This window comes from Pterocles gutturalis, unplaced genomic scaffold (assembly GCF_000699245.1).
Source record: "Pterocles gutturalis isolate BGI_N339 unplaced genomic scaffold, ASM69924v1 scaffold46643, whole genome shotgun sequence".
Taxonomy (NCBI): Eukaryota; Metazoa; Chordata; class Aves; order Pterocliformes; family Pteroclidae; genus Pterocles; species Pterocles gutturalis.
The window spans coordinates 444-14,600 of record NW_010127478.1 but is presented as its reverse complement, the minus strand read 5'-3'; the positions used below and the strand labels follow the sequence as shown (position 1 = coordinate 14,600).

General features: G+C 54.6%; 1 protein-coding gene across 1 annotated transcript in view; it reads left to right on the top strand.

Annotated features, from left to right (window-relative positions):
* Nucleotides 1–589: 589 nt before the first annotated feature.
* AARS (alanyl-tRNA synthetase) overlaps nt 590–14,157 on the top strand; it is a gene marked incomplete at both ends in the record, with an annotated part of 14,006 nt that continues 438 nt past the window's right edge. Inside the window, 18 exons of the mRNA XM_010079284.1 lie at nt 590–787; nt 1,430–1,575; nt 2,311–2,502; nt 2,900–3,044; nt 4,580–4,725; nt 5,295–5,403; nt 5,501–5,651; nt 6,049–6,173; nt 6,804–6,948; nt 7,602–7,780; nt 8,368–8,481; nt 9,208–9,414; nt 10,049–10,233; nt 10,651–10,759; nt 11,488–11,601; nt 11,891–12,010; nt 12,516–12,602; nt 14,063–14,157. The exon at nt 14,063–14,157 is cut by the window's right edge and continues 11 nt beyond it. Coding sequence (XP_010077586.1) covers nt 590–787; nt 1,430–1,575; nt 2,311–2,502; nt 2,900–3,044; nt 4,580–4,725; nt 5,295–5,403; nt 5,501–5,651; nt 6,049–6,173; nt 6,804–6,948; nt 7,602–7,780; nt 8,368–8,481; nt 9,208–9,414; nt 10,049–10,233; nt 10,651–10,759; nt 11,488–11,601; nt 11,891–12,010; nt 12,516–12,602; nt 14,063–14,157 — 2,567 coding nt within the window. The remainder of the gene's footprint in view (nt 788–1,429; nt 1,576–2,310; nt 2,503–2,899; nt 3,045–4,579; nt 4,726–5,294; nt 5,404–5,500; nt 5,652–6,048; nt 6,174–6,803; nt 6,949–7,601; nt 7,781–8,367; nt 8,482–9,207; nt 9,415–10,048; nt 10,234–10,650; nt 10,760–11,487; nt 11,602–11,890; nt 12,011–12,515; nt 12,603–14,062) is intronic.

Here is a 14,157-nt window from a genome sequence, read left to right as displayed (position 1 = left end):
CCCGAAACTCATGGAATGGAGATAACGATATTGAGCGTCCCAGGCAGGGGGGTGGGGGGAAGGCCCCGGGAGAGCGATGCCAAGCCAGGAGAGAGCACCGAAACCGAAAGCGGAGTGAATGCAAGAGAGAACACTCTTCCGGGTGTTCTTACTTATATACTGGGCATGACGTGCATGTTATGGAATAAATCATTGGCTATTCTGAGTTTCAATTTTAACATAAGGGCAAATCCTATGCTAGCAACCAGCTGTGCCTCTTTGCTTGTCTGCTGACCTTGGCAGCAGAACAAAACATTCTCTTATCAGCTCCTCTGAGCCTAAATCCGAAACACAGCCTCTTGCTAGCTATTTATGAAGAAGAAGGAGGAAAAAAAAACTGAGTTAACTTTAAGCAGTCTGTGCTTAACCCACGACAGGGGTGCTGCAGCCTCCTCCCACGCAGGAGTCAGCAGGCTTGTTCTTTCTGAAAGCTGCCCCAGGTATGTCCAGGCTAGTGCTGTTGTGGTGTAGACGATGCTTATTGCCTTGCTGTTGCTTGCAATGTTTGAAAACAGGCTCTTGGTGCTTTTCTTGATTGCCCTTTTTTCTTTCCTCTCAGTTCAAACCCATCTTCCTCAATACTATTGACCCCTCACACCCACTCGCAAAACTGAGCAGAGCCACCAACACTCAGAAGTGCATCCGAGCAGGGGGCAAGCACAACGACCTGGATGATGTCGGCAAGGATGTCTACCACCACACCTTCTTTGAGATGTTGGGGTCCTGGTCCTTTGGGGATTATTTCAAGGTAAAATAGGCCAGGGGCAGCTCTGAATCTCTTGCACAAAGTTACCTATCTCTATGAACTCAGCAGAGCATTGGCCAAGAGCAAGGAGAATATCTTGGTACGGAGTGGTTCCTAAGGTGCTCTTTTGGAATCAATGAGCTTGGAAGCTGCCCCGACTCTGTAGAATGTTTTGAGATTAATTACATAAGGTTTACAAAGCTGATTATATTAACTCTGCCTGTCTGGAGTCTTCAAGCAGAGGTTTTGGTGGCTGTCCTGGAGCTGCGGGGAGTTACATGTGCTGTGTGACTATGATGGGCCTTCAAACAGGAGTGATCACAAAATAATGATGTCCTTTCCCAAGCTTCTTGATAGCATAGTGTTCAAGTCAGAAAGAGGATGTTAAGAGTACCGAATAACAGCAGAACTAAAATGCTTTTTTGGGGCAGTGAACATGCTAGGAGTTAACTTGGCTGCATCTGGAAAGCCATATGAGATGTTTCTTGTGCCCTGTTCACTCCATATGTTAATTTCCCTCTTTCTTATGCCAAAAGCATGAAAGTTTTCAGCTATTTAGCTGCTGATAACCTACAGTAGCCAGTGCTCTGCATGTTGAAGAGAAACTCTCTTTGCATTCACTTGCTGACATCTTTTTTTCTGCAGGAACTTGCTTGTAAACTGGCACTGGACCTTCTCACCAAGGAGTTCGGCATCCCCGCTGAAAGACTCTATGTCACTTACTTTGGTGGAAACGAGGCTGTGGGACTGCAGCCAGACCTGGAGTGCAAGCAGATATGGCTGGACTTGGGGTAAAGCCTTTAACTGAGGAAGGCCTGAGTTTTGATCAGCAATAGTCATTTAGCTTTATTCAGAGAAAGATGGCGTGTTGTGTGGCAGATATAACATGTAACAGGAGGTTTTAACAAAATTAAAGTGTCATAAATAATGTTTGCGGGATGGGGGACCTGCAAAGCCAAAGGGAAGCACTGGTATCACCAAACTGAAGAGTCCTGCTCTTCTGTACTCCCTTCCTAAGGCAGCTGTTCCACCCTGAGGTGGTTTTAGTTTCCCTCCTCTACACATTTTCTACTTCTATCTCACTCTTCTTGAGATGAATAAGCACTCAAGCGGTGGGTGGGCCAAAGCTTGGTGTAGCAGTGAAATGATACCTTTGGTCTTGTGGCTGTAGTCCCCTCGGAAGCCTGCCACTGACCCCGTGACACACCTCTGTGCTGTGGGGCCAAGCCTGCCTCGTGTGTATTGAAGTTGTGGATCTCCCTGTGTTCTTGCTGGCGGCTTCGCTGAGGTGTTTTGTAGGCCTGTGCCTCTGCCTGGGACAAGCACCAGGCACTGGTACGCACTTGATCCTCCTCAGCAGGGATCCTGAAAGTCAGGCTCTTGCATTGGTCTGTCTCAAGACTCTGACAATTCATCTGCTCATCCAGGGAATCAGTGAACTGAGGTTTCTCTGGTGTAGCCCTTTGTCTGGGGAGTTCTTGTCTTGCTGTCAGTCTCTGTTGTTCAGTAAGCGTTTCTTGTTCCAGGCTGGCTGAGGGCAGGATTCTGCCTGGCAATATGAAGGATAACTTCTGGGAGATGGGAGATACGGGCCCCTGTGGCCCTTGCAGTGAGATCCACTATGATCGGATTGGGGACAGAGATGCTTCCCACCTGGTCAATCAGGATGACCCCAATGTCCTTGAGATCTGGAACCTGGTGTTCATTCAGTTCAACAGGTGAGTGAGACTCGCTTCCCCAGCTTGGTGGGGGCATTGCTTGGACCGGGCGTTGTTTTAAGTGCCCTTGGCATGTTTGCCATTCCCTCTTGTCCTGGAACTGTGCACTTTGTGATGCTCTGTCCCCTGAATAAGAGGTTGGTCACGCTGGCTTTGGGGATGGACTGGAAATATTTTCTCTTCAGCAGGGAATAAGTGCCATCCCTCTCTGGGTCTAAGTTGTCACTGAGGGTCTTGTTAATTATATTTGATCAAAGTTGTCCTTTGTGTGGCTTAGGTATGGGCCTCTGTTATAAATGTGTTGGAACAAAATCTCGTGGAGATGAGGAGAGAGGTGAGGTTGCCCCTGCAGAGACCCCATCCATAACAGCTCCTCTTTTTTTTTGTGGCTGGGCAGGGAAGCTGATGGGACACTGAAACCTCTTCCTAAGAAAAGTATTGATACGGGCATGGGCCTGGAGAGGCTTGTCTCGGTGCTGCAGAACAAGATGTCCAACTATGACACCGACCTTTTCGTTCCTTACTTTGAAGCCATCCAAAAGGTACAAACTGGGGAGTCTGGGTCTGGGCCTGACCCAGCTGCATCTCTTCCATCCATTTAAACTGAAAGAAGGGAGATTGAGATGAGATGTGAGGAAGAAATTCTTCCCTGTGAGGGTGGTGAGGCAGTGGCCCAGGTTGCCCAGAGAAGCTGTGGATGCCCCATCCCTGGAGGGGTTCAAGGCCAGGCTGGATGAGGCTTTGGGCAACCTGGGCTAGTGGGAGGTGTCCCTGCCGATGGCAGGGGGTGGGACTGGGTGATGTTGAAGGTCCCTTCCAGCCCAAACCAGTCTGTGATTCCCTGAATCCCTGGAGAGGTGCGTGGGGCTGGTCAGATGGGGCAATTATGTTTGCAGGCCTCTGCTTCTCCAGCTGCTGTGAGCCCCAGAGGTTTGTACTTTGCTGACAGTAGGAACGCAGGCTGGCAGAGTAATTGCTGCCTTGGGGCATGTTTCCAGGGGAGAACACGGGGACGATGAGCGGTGCAGCTTTTCCAGGTGTTTCTGTGAACTGTCCTGATGGTGCACTCCTTGGTCCTGTCCGAGTTGGAGGTGCTCTGCAGTCCCGTATGGCCATGTGCCATCTTTTTGCCATGTGGTAGAGAGCACATGGAGCTGCTAACCCAGAATCAGTTTGTCCTTCAGTTCCTACCTGGAACATGCTGATCTGTAAAAATCCCCTGAGAGAGGAGTTTCGTTGCCATAAACCAGTCACTTGCAGAACCAGTGTGCTGTTGCTGCGTCTTCCTGGGTGGGGACCACGTTATTCCAGTGCTGGGAACTCTGTTTGCAAATCCAAGCCTTTTTTTTTTTTTTTTCTTTTTTTCCTCTATGGAAAAGCCAGAGCTTCCAGGCTGCAGATTGTGCTGGAAAAAATGCAGGGAGTAGAGCCCAGGCTCCTACTGCCTCCGAGGGATGAGGTGTGAGAGTTGGAATTAGAAGGCTGCCTCCCTTCGATGTTAAATCCCCTGGCTAAACTTGGCCCGTGTGTCCTTGTCTGTCTTCCTGCAGTGTGCTGGGAGCCTGGCTGCAGGGACTGCGCCCGTGGTGTGATTTTTGCACCACATGTGAGCGCTCCTTTCTTACAGCAGTGTCTTTCCCTTGGGTACACCCTAAAAGAGCGAAGCTGGGACCATCTCCCCTGTGACAGAATTTGAAAAGTTTCTTGGCTGGGCAGGTTGCACCAGGCCGGAGTCCTTGAGCCAGTCTGCAAAAGAGATTATTTCCCTGCACTCTGTTCCTCTGCCTCTCTCTTCTGTCCTGGGCTCTTGATGGTCAGATAATCTGGCTTTTCCTCCCTCTGCCCTTGGAGATCCTTTGGCCCTGGAAATGCGGGCTGTGGCACCATGCAGCACCTCACAGCTCTCACAGTCCTGGCTTCACTGAGTCACTTTTTTCCAAGAGGAGCGTGCTGCCTCTGTGGCTGCAGGCACTGGGATGGCGCTGCCTTCCGAGGTGCCTCTCCGTTGTTGTGCCGTGTTGCTGGTCCCCGCTTCTGTAATCGCCCCCTTTGCCCACCGCCTTCTCCTTCTGCACAGGGCACGGGTGCCAGGCCGTACGCGGGGCAGGTTGGTGCTGAGGATGCTGACGGTATCGACATGGCCTACCGTGTGCTGGCCGACCACGCACGGACCGTCACGCTCGCCCTTTCTGATGGGGGCCGGCCGGACAACACTGGCAGAGGGTAAGCAGGGAGCTGCTGCAACGCTGCTGCTCTCATTCTCTTCAGCACGGCTTCCCTGAGGGGACTGGGACCTCGTGTGTCCCTGGGATGTCTGCATCTAGCATTAAAGCAGCGCATAGCAGAGCATTTGCTCAGTGTATTTGATGCTTGAATCCCTGGAGCAAGGTCCTCCCAAAAGGCCAAGACACACAGGTCTGAGGCTTCTTGTGAGCATCAGTCCTGCTGTGTTAGCCCCTAGAGAGGATCACTGTGGGCAGACAGGCACAAAACTCTGCTTGGTGCAGTGCTGCTGTCAAAAAAGGAAGTTTGGGCCAGGGGGCTGTGCTGTGCGTGGCACTGGACACGCAGGACTGACTCGTAAGCCCACAGTGAGTCTTGGTCTCGGAGCAGGGGGCTGGCACCTCACCTCTGGCTTGCTGCTGCTGTGAGCAGCTACTTCAGAGAAAATGTGGGGAGAGAAGCCTGTGCTCGTGGTCCTGGGAGTGGGTGCTGGCAGGTGGATGCCGGTGCATCCCCTGAGAACAACTCAGAGGCGCAATGTTTGCATTCGGGGCTCTGCTGTTCCCTAGGTATGTGCTGAGGCGGATTCTCCGACGGGCCGTGCGCTACTCCCATGAGAAGCTCAATGCCCCCAAGTGTTTCTTCGCTACTCTGGTTGATGTGGTGGTGCAGTCACTGGTAAGTTCTTCCCCTGCTCCGCTATGTCTGCTGCAGACATCCTCTGGTGAGGTGTGCGGGTCCCCTTGCTGAAGGACTGATCCTCTTGGGTCTGCAGGGAGATGCCTTTCCTGAGCTGAAGAAGGACCCGGACATGGTGAAGGACATTATCAATGAGGAAGAGGATCAGTTCCTGAAAACACTCAGCAGAGGACGTCGCATCCTGGACAGGAAGATCCAAAGCCTGGGGGACAGTAAAATCATCCCTGGTAAGGCTGTGACTGCTGTCTGGATGCACCAAAAGGCAGTTATTTATTATCTGGGACCCAGACAGGGCTCAGCTGGGAGAATGGGAACTCAGAGATGGTGGAAGGTGTTGGGGGACACAGTTGGAGTCAAAAAACCATCGCTCAGAGCTGAGCCACCGCTCTCTCCTCTGGCCTGTGTCCACTTGCCCAGGTTTCTAAGCTGCCCAGACGCAACACGATGGTGGTGTGATCTCTGTGCTGTCAGAGAGGAGCCTTTGAGATGTTTGTGTTCACCAGACCTGTTCCTGTCCTGCCACAGTGTGGAGCCGGTTGGGTGGGGCAGAGCCAGTCGGAGAGGGGGGAAAGGAGCCGTGTCTAATGGAACAGGAGTGCTGATTGCTCTGCTGTTTCTCTGAAGGTGATACTGCCTGGCTGCTGTATGACACCTATGGGTTTCCTGCCGATCTCACTGGGCTCATTGCAGAGGAGAAGGGCCTTGTTGTGGACATGGAGGGCTTTGAAGAAGAGCGGAAAAATGCACAGGTAGGTAAGAGTTCCAGGGGAGCTGGTCTGTGAGTGGGCAGGCAAGATTCCCTCCCTTTTAGTTTGCTGTCGTGAGTCTCTGCTCCTTTTTTACCAGTTCTGCTCGCACCTCAAGTGCCCCAGTGCCCTGTGCTGAGAAAAGACGACAGCACGACACTGCAGCTGTTGTGGGATGTGTCTCTTCTGTGCAGCTGGGGCTGGGTTTGCTCACTAAAACTGCGAGGCCTGGAGCCTTGAGCTCAGCCTTCCTAGAGAGCTGGTGGAGTGCTGGGAGTGCTCCCCGCTGTCCTGTTCTGGATAGGGAAGTTCTGGACTTCAGAGGAGCAGTGTCTGGGCAGGCCTGTGGTTGGGTCCCTCTCCTAGCAATTTGCTGCAGCAGCAGAGTGACATCGACCAGATGGCTGTGCACTTGCTGGGCTCAGGCCTGCTTTGGCTTTGTGCTGGCAGCACTGAACAGCCTGCTCTGAAGTCAGGGAAGATGGGAGCACTCCAGCTGCTGGCACGCGGCTTCCCAGAGCAAAGCTCTGAACCCAGGAGCTCTTGGGGATGCGAGTGAGGTGTGCGGCTAGGCTGGCGTGCGCGGGCCAGTGCTGAGGTGGGTTTTCTCAAACTGGTGCTCGTTGTTGGCAGCTCAAATCCCAAGGGAAGGGTGCTGGTGGGGAGGACCTCCTCATGCTGGACATCTACGCTATCGAAGAGTTGAGGGCCCGAGGGCTGGAGGTGACTGACGACTCACCAAAATACAGCTATGCTTCAGATCAGAGCGGTGCCTATGGTATGAAAAAAACCTTCTCTGCTGCCAAACCTTTCCTGGTGTGTACCTCACCAGGAGCCCCTCTGGGCTCACTTTTCCTGGGATGTGGAGGTGGGAGTGGAAACATGTGCAGGTGAACAGCCTGTCTGTAACAGAGGGAGCAGGGCAAGAGGAGGGCAGGCTGTTCAAGGGCTGCCCTGCTGTTCAGGTCTGTCATTGCCAACCTCATCAGAGAGACTTAAGGGGATCACTGTTCCCTGCAGCTTTGTGTCTCCGCACTCCTGTGTTTGTGTTTCTCAGCTGCCCTTTTGTCAGTGCCGCAGGAAACTGCAGTTTCTGCTTGGCCTGTTCACGGCTCACTTGCTCTGGCTCTGGCTGCTAATTCTTCAATTTGGTGGAAACTCAGGAGGCCCTGGCTCATAGCAGCACCCATGGCTGATTTTCACTGTATAGGTGTGGAGGGAAGTGATGGTGGCTGCCTTGGAGAGCACTGAATTAAATTCCCTCTTACCAGAGTAACTGTTGCCCTAGTTCTTTCTCCCTGCCCCCTGCAAATGTGGTCGCTGCCATGAGCTCCTGCAGTAGCTGGAAGGTATTGCTGTGGAGTTTTGCTCCCTTGTGGTGTCTACAAGGTTTTCCTGTTTTACTGACACTGCCTATCATCCTGATGACAGATTTTGGGAGCCTCGTGGCCACAGTGAAAGCCATCCGCAGGGAGAAGAAGTTTGTGGAGGAGGTATCCACTGGCCAGGAGTGTGGGATAGTGCTGGACCGGACCTGCTTCTACGCCGAGCAGGGTGGGCAGATCTATGACGAGGGCTACATGGTCAAGGATGACGACGGCAGGGAGGATGTGAGTGGGCCCGAGAGCCTTTCACTAGACTCAGTCTGACCTGGGCCCTGGGAGGTGTGTGCAGAGGAGAAGGGACCAAGCAGACTCCAGCAATTTCCTGTCTCTGGCAGGTGTCAGGCATTGCACAGGTTTCCTTTTCAGGGGTGCAGCACGGCACAGACGTGCTGGAGTTTGTTCCCTTTGCTTTTTGGGGAACAGAACTTGGTGCAGCAGCGTGAGGCTGTCCCTAGAACGTGGGTGCCTGCGGTAGTGGTGCTGGGATTGCTGTGCGGAAGGACAGTGCTTTTGAGCTGTGATGGGTAGCTGAAGTGGGGGCTCTTTCAGCTCTGCTGTGCCCCGTAACTGTGCCCCACCTTCATTCTCTCCTCTGCCTTGTGCCCTGCGTGCTGTGCCTGGGGACACTTCATTCTCTCCTCTGCCTTGTGCCCTGCATGCTGTGCCTGGGGACGTTCGGCTTTCCCCTCTTGCACACACCAGTCTGGCTTCCAGCCGGGACCTTCCCAGTTGCAGCTCAGGCCTCTGGCTGGACTGTCTGTCTCCCCTCAGCCTCTCACCCTGCTCACTAGTGCGTTTCCCTCTTTGTACAGAAAACAGAATTCACGGTGAAGAACGTGCAGGTCCGAGGAGGCTACGTGCTTCACATAGGAACTCTGTATGGAAGCTTGAAAGTAGGAGATCAGGTCCACCTGACCATCGACGAGGTGAGTTAAGCCATGGTACAACACATGGCCTCATCTCTTTTCCCTGGATTTTGTCTGTTTCCATCGGGGGCACTCTGGGCGCCTGAAGTTTGGGGCCTGGGGCCTGCTCTTGCTGTGGCACACGAGCAGGCAAGCAGTGTGGCCCTTCCAGTCTGGGTGCCTCAAGGCCTCTCCTCCCTGGCATCTGGCTTTCTCCTGCCACGAGGCAGATCAGAGCCACGCTTGCTGGGTTTTTCAGACCAGCAGCAGAAACCCATTTTGGGTCAGCAGGTATGGTGCCCCACTGCATTTTGGATGACAGTGGAGAGCCTGGGCTGTCTGCCCCACGCCAGACATCGCTCCAGTGGGCTTAGCCTGCTGAGTGAGTGATGGGTTGAGCCCAGTCTGTGAAATTTCCCTCCCTATAGAGGCAGCACCTCTGGAGCAAGAGGGAAGGCTCCCGTCTTGCAGTGCTTTTCCCTGTTGATTGTCTGTGACCTGGTCTGTCCTTGGCCTTTCTCCAGACAGGCCCACCAAGGGGACTACCAAGGAAAAGCCATGCACAAATTTGGCGGGGAATGTCCTGCTCCCTTAGCTGAGGCTCCAAGGCAGCAAGTGTGATAAGTTGTTTCTGGTCTTCTGAGCTAGTTTGGGTTTCTGTTGAAGCAGCACATTACCCTCCACTCTGCCGTTAGAGGTGATCCTGGCTCCAGGGTGTGGGACCCTAACACTGGCTTCCTTCCTCAGACCAGGCGGAGGCCAGTCATGAGCAACCACACGGCCACCCACATCCTCAGCTTCGCCTTGCGCTCGGTGCTGGGGGAAGCTGACCAGAGAGGGTCGCTGGTTGCACCGGACAGGCTGCGGTTTGACTTCACAGCCAAGGGAGCCCTGTCTACTCAGGAAATCAAGAGAGTTGAAGGGATCGCCAACCAGATGATTGAGGAGGCAAAGGTGGGTACAGCTGCTGGATTGGATGTACTCAGGGAAAAAAATACCTTGAGTCAAGCTTTTGGATGATCTGGGATGCTGGGAGTTTGGCCCAGCAGGATTCTTCCGAGCTGTGGATGCAGTACTGCGCACAGATTGGCATCACAGAGTATTTTGAGTGGGAAAATGCCATGTCGATTGCTCCGTTCATTGGTACCGACCCCTCTCTAGGGTTGGAGTCTTTTTGTGCCTGCTCTAGTGCCATGTTAGCTACAAGAGCCAGGAAGTTTGGCAGAGTACTTTTGCAGGCCTGGCTGGATTTACAGCGTGCACCCAGACCCAGTGTTGTCTCCTCAACGGTGAGGGAGTTGCTCTGCCTGGTGTCAGCCCTGGGTCAGAGCAGACCCTGGAGGACCTGTGGTTAGAAACCGTTCAAATGTCCAGGAACACAGGGGGTCTGGGTATCAGGAATTGTGAAGGTGGGGAATCTCTCCGTGACTTGGGGATCCCTGCAGCTCAACAAGCCCCAGCTCAGGTGGGGCACGTAACTTCAGTTTCAGGATCTTTTGGAGGAAGTCAGGATTCCTTGGGAGTGCGGGCCCTCAGTCACAGCTGATGAGACCAGCTCTTACCTGCATCCCTTTCCTGTCCTCTGCAGCCTGTGTACGCCAAGGACTGCCCTCTCGCAGCAGCCAAAGCTATCCAAGGACTGCGGGCAGTTTTTGACGAGACCTACCCCGACCCGGTCCGTGTGGTCTCGATTGGCATCCCTGTGGAGGAGCTGCTGGCGGACCCCTCTGGCCCCGCGGGCTCTGTCACTTCTGTTGAGTTCTGCGGAGGGACGTGAGTATCTGGAGAGGCTGGGGAAGGTGGTGGGGTGGCTGGAAAGGAGTCCCCGGGGAGCCTGAGCTCTGTTGTGAGTGCTGTGGGTGTACGCTGGGCACAGCCAGAGGTGGTGGCGGTGATGATGAGCCTTCATATTCCTAGTCCTGAGTTAAGCCGTGTTTCCAGTCAGCCTTTGCAGGCAGGGAAACTGACTGTACGCAGTCCCTGCCCACGCACATCGTCTCTGACAGTGCTGGGAACGTAGCCCTTGCCACCCTTTCCTCGCTTATTTGCTTTTAGCGACTAAGTTGGGTTTTGTCTCTGTCCCCACGCTTGCTGCATCACCCTGGCAGGGTGGTTTTCTTTTTTTTTGCTGAGATGAGAGGTGAACTTTAACTTGCTCTTATTGTGGGTCTTTCTGGGTTCATTCCAAAGGCACTTGCAGAACTCCAGCCACGCTGGCCCCTTTGTTATTGTTTCAGAAGAAGCTATTGCTAAAGGCATCCGGAGGATAGTTGCAGTCACCGGGGCCGAAGCTCGGAAGGTAAGGGGAGGCAGGAGCGATCCTCTGTGAAATCCCATGTATTAACCCTGTGCCAAGGTTCCTTTTGTTGAAATCTGCCCAATATCCCTGCTGGGATGCTTGGCACCAGGGAGAATTGGCGTGAGTGTCCGAGGGACTCGTGGAGAAGGGTGCTGCTGTTAGTGAAGGCTGTGCCGGAGGGCCCTGGCTGTGCTGCAGTCAGAGGAGAGAGCAGGGGAGGGAAGGGGAGAAGAGTGGGCTGTAGCCGTGGTGTTGGTGTGGCAGAAGGGCCTGGGGTAGGTCTGCAGGGTGGTGGCAGGGTGAGCTCAGGTTGCTCTGCAAAGTGGGCTGCAGATGTCGAGCTCTCAGCAGCTGGCAAGAGTGGCAGGAGAGTTGTGAAGTCTGAGAATCCAGCCCTGTGCTGCAGGAGGCAGGCGACTTTGGTCCTGGGCTAGCTTTGGGCTGGTGCTGCCGAGAGTGGGAGAGAGGGGGGGTTGTGGGGGAGATGTTTTTTTTCTTTTTGGAGGATCTTGGCATTCCTTCTGGCAAAGAAGAGTCTGGGGACTTGTCTGCCAGCATCACACCCTGGTTGTGGTCAACTGCCGCCTGCTTTGGCTCTGCTGCTTCCCGAGGAGTTGCAGAACTCCATCCTGGGGCTGCAGCATTCCTCACCCCTTCTCATGGAGGTGGCCAATAGCCCAGTTTGCTAAATCTCCCTGCCCGAGTTAACTCGGATTGTGTTCTGCTAGGCCCTCAGGAAAGTCGACAGCCTCAGGAAACTTCTTTCAGCCCTGGAGGCCAAGGTGAAGGTCCAGACAGTTCCCAACAAGGATGTGCAGAAGGAGATCACGGATCTCAGCGAGGTGAGGATGGTAGCAGTGTTTTGCCTTCCCAAAGTGAACAGGACCTGGATGGCCAGTGCTGGGTGGTATTAACGAGGCCCGAGCTCGGCTTCCTGCTCCTGCCTCACCAGCCCTGCGTCCTGTGGGCGCTGCAGCCAGCACCTTGTGCCTGAGGCTGTCGGGCACGGGGAGAGGAGCGGAGCTCACTGGGCTCTGCCATTTGAGGCACTGAGGTTCATGAGCGCGATGCAGCATCTCCTGCTGTGGTCACTGGTGCCTTTAACACCCTCCACCCGCTCCTGTTTTGCAGACACTGGCCATGGCTGTTATCCCACAGTGGCAGAAAGACGAACTGAGGGAGGCTGTGAAAGCACTGAAGAAGGTTATGGATGACCTGGACCGAGCAAGCAAAGCAGACATCCAGAAACGAGTGAGCCCTGGGTGGGAGTAACGGACAGTACAGGGGGGGCTGTGGGGGCTCCCGTGGGAGCTGCACTTGTGTCCAGTGTGGAAGGGAGCTGAGCGGGGTGGATGTCCCTCATGCTCTCCAGCCTTCCCACCTCTCCTGCTCCCTCCTAGGGCATGGCTTCCTCCCTCTCTGGTCCCGGGGTTGCAGAGCTGGCAGCGTGTCTTGGACGTTGGGGTGCTAATGCCCTAACAGTGCCCCTGGATGTGCAGGCTGCTTCCTCTGGGATTCCAGTGGGTTTTCCTGGAGGAGGAATCCTGCACAGCACTGCTGCTGCCTGGCAGGTCACACACCCACCTGCCAACATGTTTTGTTGCTGGTTCTGCAGTGTGAGGCTGCTCCAGGCTGGGCAGTGGGTGTGTTGGGGCACCTCTGGGGGCTTCCGTACCTGCAGGGAAGCTTTATCTGGGTGGTTCTTGTGTCCCTACGTGTTGTGTGTGCTCCAGCATTTGACCGCTGTTGTCCTCAGGTGCTGGAGAAGACCAAGCAAGTCATTGAGAGTCACCCTAACCAGCCGCTGGTCATCATGGAAATGGAAAATGGAGCCTCAGCAAAGGTATGGAAGGTCTGGTCCCTCCTCAACCACCTTCCCTGTGCCTGAGGAGCAGTTGGGTGGCCTCTCTTCCCTGGGGAGGCGGTGCTGTGGTACAGAGCCATCTCTCTTGCCACCTGCCAGCCCTGAGCAGCAGCTAGTGAAGAGGGAGAGGACCACCGTGACACTCTGCGTCCCTCCTGGACTGACCCGTGGGTTTGCAGGGGTGGGGGGGGTCTTGTCCATTTGCTGAGCAGCCAGACCTGGTGATGGATAGGGACCCCAGCAGAAATCACGTTGTGTCCCAGGTGAGAGCCATCCAGCAGCAGTGACAACACTAAAATGCAGGCTGAAGGAATGCTGAGCAGCAGCAGCACTGCCAAGCCGCGGAAGCTGTGGTGCTCGTGGCCGCTGCAGATCAGCGCTGGGAGTGGTGTCCTGGGCAGTGTGTGTGGGCAGGGCTGGGCCAGGAGCTGCTGCCACAGGGTTCAGTTTCTTCTCCGGCCTGGGCTGAAACTGCTGCTTCCCTCCACGCATGAGTTAAGTTGCTTTTTGAGCGATTTCTATTGTGAATAAAAGCTCCCTTGTGCGTGCTGTGCTGCAGTGCTGAGCCCAGCAAGAGCCAGGCTGCAGGGGCTGATCGTGCCTGAGGTTGGACCACGCAGGTTTTAATGCTCTGTTATTTTAACACTCGCTTTTTTTTAATGCTCTGTTATCTTAATGCTCTATTTTTTTTAATGCTCACTTTAAATTTCTGCTTTGGGAATCTCGGAGCTGATGCTGCTTACAGATGCCTCTTGCTCCCTGTGGCCATCCCCCTCTCCCTGGTGCCAGTGTTCTCGCTCGCAGTGGTGCCAGTGCAGAGCACATCCCAGGGGACAGCGGTGCTGGCAGCCCGGGGAACTGTGTCTTCCCTGTCCAACCGGAGCAGCACTGCCTCACTGGCAGGAGAGCCCACTCGCGGCTCTGTGCTGCACCGTGCTGGCTGTGGGAGCACAGGATGACGGTCTCCCTGGGGATAACGGGATGCCTGGCAGTTTCTCCAGCGTGCCTGCTGTGTCTGGTAACCCTCGCAGCTTCTTCACACTGCGTTTGAGTCCTGACTTGCTGCAGAACAGCTGCTCCCTTCTCCTGGGAGCTCACAGCGCAGAGGCAGAGCATGTTCCTCTCCAGCCTGTATGCTCAGGCAAAGGTTCTCTTGCTTTGGGGCTAATTCTGACAGTTCCTGGATAATGAAAGGTGGGAAGATAAAAGCAGCTCTTTCCTGCCTCCTTGCAGCCATCAAGGGGACACAGCTCGTGTCCCCTGCTGCGGGTTCTGCACCCAGCTGGGGCTGTGGAGATGGCTCGTGTTTGGGAGGAGTGCTGCAGCGTGCTGCTGATGCTTTAATGCCAGGCCAGGTCCCCGCAGTCTCCGTGGGTGCCTCGGAGGGCTGGTTCTGAGCCCAGGGAAGGTGAGCTCCAATGATTTCTGTCTTCCTCCAGGCCCTGAACGAATCTCTGAAGCTCTTCAAGACCCACTCCCCTGAGACTGGCACCATGCTCTTCGCTGTGGATAACGGAGCGGCTCAGTTCACCTT